This window comes from Neophocaena asiaeorientalis, unplaced genomic scaffold (assembly GCF_003031525.2).
Source record: "Neophocaena asiaeorientalis asiaeorientalis breed wild unplaced genomic scaffold, Neophocaena_asiaeorientalis_V1.1 scaffold418, whole genome shotgun sequence".
Taxonomy (NCBI): domain Eukaryota; kingdom Metazoa; phylum Chordata; class Mammalia; order Artiodactyla; family Phocoenidae; genus Neophocaena; species Neophocaena asiaeorientalis.
The window spans coordinates 191,976-202,058 of record NW_020175731.1 but is presented as its reverse complement, the minus strand read 5'-3'; the positions used below and the strand labels follow the sequence as shown (position 1 = coordinate 202,058).

Below are 10,083 nucleotides of genomic sequence, written 5' to 3'. Positions count from 1 at the left end.
TATATATATATATATATATATATATAATCTCAATAATAAAAACACACATACAAACATGAACTGTTTATATGTCTCATCCCCCAACTATGCAGCAAAGTTCTTTACAGAATATATTCTTTCCATTTCTGAATAATCCCACAGACTGACACCTAGAAACTACTCAGGCAACACGTGATTAATGATGTGAAGGTGACTGTAAAAATAGCTACTAACACTTATGCGGCACTTTCTGGGTACCAGGATCTGCTCTGCGTTCTTCACGTGTGACAACTTATTTCATTCTCACAACAACGCTACAGGTACATATTGTTGTTGTTGTTACTGTTATTATTATTTTCATGTTACATATGAGGAAAATGAGGCGCAGAGAAGTCAAATTACTTGCTTAGGGTCACTCAGGAAGTAGCAGAGCTGAGATTCAAACCCAGGTGATCTGGCTCCAGAGTCTGAGCTATTAACACTATTCATGTAATCTAAAAATATATAGCTACACTTAAAGACAAACAGTGAACGTTAACTCCTGGGGGAAAACAAAGAACAAACAGACTTGTTAACAGGGGAACTATGCAGCGATAAGCCAGAAACATCAAATGATGAGTCAGAGTCATTAGGATTAGTCAGGAAAGGAGGAGTCTTTTGCTGGAAGAACATCTCATAAGAACTTGTAATTTATCCAGTAGATCAAAAGAGTAGGGTGAGATAGGAAGGGATGATAGAATGATGTGCAAAGAGAAGAAAGGCAAAGAACTTGAAGAAGGCAAATTCAAGATCGAACATACATACACTGATAGATCTACTTTGGTTGAGAACTAGGACCCTGGAATTGGCTGAACCTGGGTTCAAATCCCCGGTTCCCCACATTCTTATTAGCTGTGTGACCCTGCCTGGGCAATTTATTCAAGCTCTCTGAGCCTTAGTTTCCTAAGCAACAGGAATGTTGTACAGGTTAAATGAATTAATGCAGGGGAAGGATGTAACATGGGCCCTAGCATACAGTCCATGCTCAATAAGTTTGCTACCATCACCATGATTATTGTTTCTCCATTTCCCTATTGCCTTCCTAAGTCAGTGAGCCTAAAGGTAGGCCAAGGATGGTGATAAACCCACATCAATCAATGCCACAGTTAAGGAGAGAAACACTTGCTCCTCTAATGAGTTACGTTTCATCTAAAAGTCCTAGTGTCCCACCTGTTTGTTTTTTTTTTTTTTAATTCCTCCAGCTGGTTCTTACATTTGAAAAGAAAAAACCCTCCATGGAGACCTGCACGCTTTAAAAAATAATACAAAACAGAATGTCTGAGGTCAGGGTAAGCCAAGCCAAACAAATAAATCTTGCAGGATTGTGTTAACAAAACAGGCTTAGTAGATCAGGGCAGGTAGAGCTCTGCCGGACTCAGCCCTGCAGAGAAACACCAAGCTCTGGTGAATTTCAAACACAAGGAGGTCAAATAAGAAGATCAAATTATGGAGCACTTCAGAGTTCAGCATCAATGCTTGGGCTGTAACCAGGAGAGCATTCTGTGCAGGATGGTCTCCAGAACCTATGAGTCGTGTAAAGTCCTAGAAATCCAGAGCCAAAGGATCTTATAGATCATTTGCACAACCTCTATGGAGGGTCATTTGTCACTATCTATCAGAATTGTAAATGTCTTGAGAGGCAGACTCTGAAATGAACATTAGCCTTTGAGAGGTTCATTAGGGAGCGCTGGGAATCACCACCACTGGAAGGGAAGAAAAGGGAAGGAAGCACGACTGGGTAGAGGGAGAAGTTGGGCTGCACTGCCATCTCAGCAGAGGTCTCTGCCAACTCCCCAGGAGCTCTGAAGCTGGGATGGCCCTTCAGAGTTGTCTCAAATTGGGGTAAAGGAGCTAGGTCTTTATTCCCTGTGCCAGCCGAGGTCCCAAGAGATGGGCCCTTGGGGAAGGCAGATCTTTTCACCTGAGTGAGGCATTTCAGAATGAGGGCTGATAGCTGAGGGCTGTCTTCTGGTATCAATTCCAGCAGCTGGGGGAAAGTACTTCATTCCTCAAGGTGCATTATAGCATGCACTACCTGCAATACTTTTTTTTTTTTTTTTTTTTGCGGTATGCAGGCCTCTCACTGTTGTAGTCTCTCCCGCTGCGGAGCACAGGATCTGGACGCGCAGGCTCAGCGGCCATGGCTCACAGGCCCAGCCGCGCCGCGGCATGTGGCGGACCGGGGCATGAACCCGTGTCCCCTGCATCAGCAGGCAGACTCTCAACCACTGCGCCACCAGGGAAGCCCTGCAATACTTTTTATAACCAGTTTTTCTATTCTAGATAGGAGTCCTACGGCTATACTAACTGATGCTTCAAATTAAATAGGTTTAGCATTGTTTATAATAGTAAAATTATGGAAAATAAATTGTGGTATATCCATATGACAGCACCCTTGGCAATCATTAACAAGAGTGAGACAGCTCTGCACATACTTTCATGGAATAAACTCTAAGATATACTAGATAGAAGGGTGTGTGTGGATGGACTGTGTCGCTCACTGTCTATTGCCGTCAGCCCCACACCCATCCCATTCTCTCCTGCACTACGGGGGCTGAAGGCCTAACTCTACACTTCCCAGGTTCTTTTGACACACAATTCCAGCTTATTTCTACCAATGGGAGGCATTCAGGTAAGAGTTGACATTAGGAAGATGGTGGTAACTATTGCACTTCTTATGGTAGCAACAGAAGCTTCACAACAGCAACAGCAGTTAAAGCAGGTTGGTGACAATTCCTGCAGCATCAGTGGGAGTACAGGCTCATGTTCTTCACTGGCAATAGTGGCAGTTCCAGCAGTGGTAGTGACAACAGTGAATGTAGGGGACTGCTGTGGCTCTGGGCAATATGATTTCCCCCTTTGACCCATTTGGAATCAATCTTCCTTATTCAATACTCCTCTGAAATACAATGCTTTATGTTTTTCTGATCAACTACCATCTATGAAAAGCAAAGGAAAATAAACATGTATGTGTATTTGATTACTGCATTTAAAATTTCTCTGGAAAGTTAACCAAGGAACAAGTGATAATGGTTAAATGAACTGGCTAATAAATAGTTAAATGATTAGTCAAAGAGAAACATTGCTGGGGGCAGGGTTGAAGGTAGACTTTTCACCAGATGCCATTTTTTACCTTTTTAATGTTTGACTATTTGAATATATTACTTTTATGCAAAAAAATAAATAAAAGAAAAAATAATAAAAGTTATATCTGATTAGGTACATACATTTCCTGTGAAATATTTCCCAAATTAACCACCAGTTTCTGCCAGAGCATTTCAAACACAGGGACTCCCTACCTACTAGAGGGATGTGGTCTATTCATCATTACTCAGCACTGCTGAACAGTTTCTGTTTATACCAAGTTGAAATCCATCTTCTTGTATGATGTACCATTAGCCGGAACTCTAATCCCAGTGAAATAATATAGGCTGGTGGTTCAGCACACATGCAGATGAAACCTGGGTTCAAATTCCTCCCCCATCACTCATTTCAAGCAGGATGTTTAACCTTTCTGAGCCTTAGTTTCTTCATCTGCCAAATGGGGAGAGTCATAGTACCTATCTCAAAGAGTTGTGGAAAGGTTGGAATAAGATTATGCATATAAAGTGATTTAACCAGTACATTTGGTTATTGTTCTTGGTATCTGCAACACCAGCAGAAAAATGCAGTGGATAAGAGGAGGACTCTGAATTCAGACTGCTGGGGTTCAAAAACAAGCTCCTGCCAATTATAAATCAGGCAACCTTTGGAAAACCACTTATTCCCTCTGAGCCTCAGTTTCTGTAAGATGGAGGCAATTATAGTGCCCATACCAAGAGCAAAAAGCATTTATCCTTATCTTGTAAGTACTCAACATATGGTAGCTCTAACTCTTTTCAACCACTCATTCAGGTGGTGGATAATTGCACAGAGTACAGTGGGTCCTACCAAAGGCCTCTCTTCTCTGGACTAAGCATCTCCAGTTCCTTACACTGATCTCCTTTGCTTCTCTCACTCCAGCCACTCCCTTAAGAAGGCATTCCAGGCTGCTACTATTCCCTCCTGGTGTGACGGTACAACTGGATCTCTCACTGGAGTCTGGGTAGAATATTGTGTGAGAGAGTTTGTGTGCTGTGTGTGTATGTGTGTGTGCCATCACCTTCCTGGATGCTAAATGCTGTACTTTGATAACGCAGCCTGAAGTGGCATCAGGTTTTGAGGGAGTAACAACCATAACTATAGCTACTGAGCTCTTAATATATGTGCCAGAAACTATACCAAGCATATGACTTACACTGACTTACTCACTCCACACATTAGGGGGTATAAATTATTATCCTCATTTTTCAGATGAAGAAGCTGATGCTTAGAGATGTTATAAGTGAAAGGTCAACCCAGCTAAAATATGGAGCTGAGATTCCATCCCCAGTATATCTTACGCTGGAGTCACAATCTTAATTTCCACACAATATTTCTTCTCACGAATATTAAGAATTTGTTCAACTCAAATTTTAAGTCTTTTTTTTTCTCATGAGATTTTAATATGCTAAATCTCCCCAGTCCTTCTCCTCTTCAGCTGAGCTTTTGAATAGGACCTTATATTGTCTCCTTATTCAGTTTGATCGTATCAAATTTAATCCAGCATACTCTCTCTCCCATTAACTTCAAGTCGTTGGCAAAGTAATTCGATAAATCACAGTTAAGGAGCTGTAGAACAGAGCCAAGGGCAGAACTCTTTGGTAAAGCATTAGATGTATTTCTTTCAAGGTGAATTACTATCAAGTAGTCATTTCCTAATGGGGGTAATGTCCAACCTGTTACCAATTCACAAAACCAAATTAACTAACATCCAACTTCCACTTCTCTATCTCACCGACAATTATGTCTTGAAATATAACATGGCCTTTATAACAATATCTACAGTTAGGGTCCATGCTAAGAAAGGTTGCCCCAGAAAGAACTGTGGATGGTAGGCTGAAGTAGGTATGAAAAATACATACATCACAGTCCTGAGTGTTTAACTTATTTTAAGGGAGAAATTCCACCTTTGCTCCCAGCAGACAATTAAGTTGAGTAAATATATAAAGGGCAGAAGACGAACAGGATTTCAACCAACAGCCTTCCCTGGGATCCATGTGCATCTACCTAAACCCATCTCAACTCCAATATCACACAAGGACAGGACTCCAAAGGAGCCACTGGCATTCCTATGTAAATCTGTGGCTTGTCCAGCTTCAGAAGAGAAGGATCTTCACCTTCTCCAGCCTTTCCTTCCATCTGCTGGAGCAAGGCACTGCCATTCCTTATGCTTTGGTACCTCCATTAACACTGAGGAAAGACTGACTATTATAATTTCAGCATTTATTAGAGAAGAATGAAGCCCAAGGCTCTACCTCACCAAGCCCTAGTCTGCTAGTCTCAGAACTGTGAGTCTACTTGATATTAATCCATTCATCAACCTCACTGCTGAGTCCCACAGAGGGGTGACTTGCACCTGTGGAGAAAGAGACCCTTTGCCTCAAGTATAAACAGAGGAGAGCTTGACATGCCAACCACCCTGGCCGGAACCTCTCAGGCCCTGCTAGGACACTGCTGTGAGGCCCTGCAGAGCCAGCAGGGCATTCTGGGTAATAGGATGCAACACGAGGCAGTTTCCCTGACTGGCCTCCCCAGGGTTTCTTGATTCCTGGCTCTGCAAAAGCTGAGGCAGACAGTTTTTGAACTGGGGAGAAGAGGGTGGAGAGAAGTGCCGGAGGCTTCCTCTAGGCTGACCACAACTAACTCATTTGCTCTGTCCAGCAAAACCCAGACAGTGCAATTATCTGGTTAATTTGGTCCTTAGTTGGGAGACAGAATTCCAAAGTGTGAGGCCAGCTCAGACTAAAAAGTGGCTTCCATCCTAAGAATTTTCCTAAGTGCTATGCTTATGTGACCCACCCATCGATCCAGATGGGAAAAGACAAACAATTCAGACTCTAAGATGAGTTAAGGGAGGCCTATATTTCAGGGAAAAATGCCCAAATGACCTGCTAATTGGTCTCTTGGCTAATTTTGCCTTCTGGCTGCCATGGAGGGAGATGACTAGAGATCAAGATGACTGTAAATTAGCCAACTTTTTCCAGCATGATTGTAGCCCTCATAGACTGGCTGAGTGTCACCAGTGTCCTGGGTGAGCTATTCTTAGGGCAATTCTCTCTGATGCTCCTGCTTATAGATTTTACACCCGTAAGTTGGGCCAGAAGAATGGACTTGAGGATATGGGGAGGGGAAAGGGTAAGCTGTGACAAAGTGAGAGAGTGGCATGGACATATATACACTACCAAACATAAAATAGCTAGTGGGAAGCAGCCACATAACACAGGGAGATCAGCTGGATGCTTTGTGACCACCTAGAGGGGTGGGATAGGGAGGGTGGGAGGGAGGGAGACACAAGAGGGAAGAGATATGGGAACATATGTATATACATAACTGATTCACTTTGTTATAAAGCAGAAACTAACACACCATTGTAAAGCAATTATACTCCAATAAAGATGTTAAAAAAAAAATGCCCCTGGGGGTTTCACAAATGGGATGAGACAGCTAGCAACTGAGCATTTACCAGATGGTATATGGAAAACTCAGATTTTTGAGGGAAGATTAAGAAAGAGCAATTTATCTCCATTGGAAACTGACAAGCAGCCTGGAATCTGTGGAATCCATCAGTTAGTCATTCTGCAAATATTTGCTTCTGCTCTAGTATAAGCCAGGCTCTGTGTTATTTAACAGAGTGAGATCCAAACGTCCCTACCCTCATGCAAATAATACCACATCTAAATATGTGGTTAAAAACTCAGATAAGGGCTAGGAAGGAAAAGTTGAAGTGCTATGAAAGGGAATAACCAGCTTACCTGATTTAGACTGGGGTGGAACGGCTCAAATAAAGAATCTTTGAGAAAGGAATTTTAAAGCTAACACTTTAAGACTCTAATTTGTTTTTTTAGAAAGATCACTCTAGTTTTAGTACAAAAAATAAATTGGAAGTGGATGAAAAGATGAAGTTAGGAGGCTGTTGATTAGGAAAATTGGATGAGAGCCAATGATGGTTCAGCCAAGGACCTAGGCAATGGGAACGGAGAACAGTGGGTGGACTAGAGAGACATGGGACATGGAGTCCACAGCACCTGGTGAATGGGTATAGTGGTGGAGGGAGAGGGAGGTATCCAGGAGACCATGCAGGTTTCTGGCTAAGGTGCAAGGTAGATGGTAGCACTCTGCACCGAGAGAGAGAATTTAGGAGGATGAGTAGGCTGGGGCCAGGGAACGACAATGTGTTCACACATCACTCCATACCCTGTACTTCCAGGCTCCTTACCTTTGCTCGTGCTGATTCAGTCTCATGCACTCTTCCTGTTGAAATCGCCACTTGTTGAAATACTATCCATCCTTTAAGATCCATTTCAAATACCACCCCCTCCTTGAAGTCACTTCTGACTCCCTCAAATAGTTGTGGCCTCTGGTGCCCACAGCACTAAGTTTGGACCTCTCTTTCCTGGATTCTACCTGTGTTAGGTTCTGTGAAGACTTATCTTGCCTCCCTTCCTAGACCACAAGCTCTTTGGGACAGAGCCTCTGCTTCTCTATCCTTGTTCCCCACGTGTTAGCTAGCTAGCATAGCAGACGTTTGACAAATATTTGTCAAGTGAACAAAAATAACCTGCTCTCTGCCATGGAAGGAAAACCAGTAGACATTGGACTGACTTGAAAGCCACAGGATCAAATCGAAATTCAAGCTGTAGGTGTTTTAATACTAAGCCAACTCAAATTTGATGCTCAGAAAAGCTTTCTGTTCCTCCAACACAAAAAACTCAAAGAGTGCCGTAAAAGTTACACCTCTCTATTTTTTTATCGTGCTTTTCCGAGTTCCTCTTATAGCAGGAACCTTTTCTATCTTATTGTTTGCCTTTGATGATGAGGATGATGATAAATGGGTAACATTTACTAAGTGTTGATATATGACAGGTGCTATTCTAAGTACTTTTCTTGGACTAACTCATTTGATCCTCTCAGCTACCCTGTGAAGTTGATACTATGATTACCCCAATTATATGGATGAAGAAACTGAACTTCAGAGAGCTCAAGTATTGTTGAACCAACATCACACAGTTGGGACTGGAACCTAGAGTCTAGCTCCAGAGCCCATGCCCTGATGTGCCCTTCTAAGGTCAAGCACGGTGCTTGGTATTGAGTTAGTCCCCAGCAAATGTTCACTGAATGAATGGAAGGAGCCCTGGATCTGGAGACCACAAGTTCTGGTCCTAATTCTATCTCTGACTTCCATTGCAGCCATGGGCAAATCTGTGCTTCTTTCCCTATAAAATGAGGGGTATGGATGTTGATACCAGTGGTAATAACAAGAGCCAGTATTCAAGATTCTAATCTCTTTTGAAGCTTTACATAATTTAACCCCAAGGAAAATGAGACACAGAAAGACTGACTTGCCCAATATCTAGAAAACAAGGGAGCCCGGATTCAACCCCATTGTGCTCCTACATTGTGCTTCCTAGCCCAAGTGGTTCCAAGGAGACACCTTAGGGACCACGGTGGGGAAAGGAGGGAGGTGGAACAGGATGGAGCAGACAGACTTTTGGGCTCCCTATGCCCGTTTCCATCAAAGAAGCTTTACGTGTCTCAATTTGGTAGAACGGGCTCCTACTTGCAATTTCCTTTGAATAAAAGTTCTGCTGTTAAAACAAAAAGGTTGAAAACCATTGGACTAAATAATTCTGGAATTTAAGAAGTCTCATAAGTATAAGTCAGGATTTTTCTGGTAATCTTGACTCATTATAGTTATATAAGATGGGGAAGAAGGTTGCTCCTGGGAATGGCTCCAGCTACAGAAAAAGTCATGCGATAGCACTAAAGCCTCAGCTCCAACCTACCTGTTCCACTCGGATCTCAATCTCTCCATTCACCTTCTTTCCATGGAAATACTTGGCCCTGTGAAGGAGAGGAAGAAATCTACTGAGTAAGGATGCAGACTGCTTCACTCTTTCCTCCCTTTTCCCAAAGGTTTTACCCCCAGAGGTGCATGTCCAGACACATTCCCCACCTTCCTGCTCTCTCCCACCTAGACAGGTGATTTTCTCATTCTTTATATATATATATTGTGTGAGAGAGGGGAAAGAGTACAGGATGGGAGGACTGGACACTCAGGTTCCGGTTCTGCCAAGCTGCTTTACCTCCCCATGTCTCCATTTTATCCTCTGTAAAAGGGAGATAGTTATACGTGCACGATATATTTCTAAACATTATTTTAAGGATAAAAAGAAATAAAGAATCCTACGTAAATAAATAATGCAGAATTCTTTTGAGTTATATCCTATGTGATCCATAAAGGACGTATTAAATTGCTCTATCCAACTACTCATTTCTTTATTTGTCCATCTAGAAAACAAGGGAGCCCGGATTCAAACCCATTGTGCTCCTACATTGTGCTTCCTAGCCCAAGTGGTTCCAAGGAGACACCTCATCTGAAGCAGACCTCATCTGTCCCTTGGTCCATCCATCCATCCAACCACCCTTCCATCACCTTTCCTCTACACCCCTGCTTCTGTCTTCCCATTATCAATAAATGGCATCCCATCTACCCATCACTCAAGGCAAAAACCTAGACTTCATTCTTGTTTCCTCTTTCTCTCTCCCTATCCCCATGGATTCTACATTCTAATTATTTCTCAAATCCATCCACTTGCCCATTTTTCTCTGTAAGCATCCTAATCTTGACCTTAGTCATCTCTTTTCTCATATAAATTCTCTTTTCATACTCTACTTTTCTTTCATAGCACTTATTATAATTGAAATTACTTGCAGTTAGTAACTGGGTTTCATGCCTGTGTCCAATCAAACTATAACACAATTCCTCCAGGCCAGGAACAACCTACCTTACTCATCATTCTATTCCCAACACCTACCAGAATGCTTGACACACAGTAGGAGCTCAATTAATATTTGTTGAAAGAATAAATGATTGAAGAGATAGATGGGGGAAAAAAATTGTTGAATACTTACTCTGTGCCAAAAACTGTGCTATATTCCTAGTCT

At 42.3% G+C, this 10,083-nt stretch overlaps 1 protein-coding gene across 2 annotated transcripts in view; it reads right to left on the bottom strand.

Moving 5' to 3' along the window:
* SYN3 (synapsin III) overlaps positions 1 to 10,083 on the bottom strand; it is a 409,114-nt gene that overhangs the window by 381,692 nt on the left and 17,339 nt on the right. For both annotated transcript variants that reach the window (XM_024732154.1, XM_024732153.1), the window contains exon 2: positions 8,922 to 8,979. In XM_024732154.1, the coding sequence (XP_024587922.1) occupies positions 8,922 to 8,979 (58 nt within the window). The remainder of the gene's footprint in view (positions 1 to 8,921; positions 8,980 to 10,083) is intronic.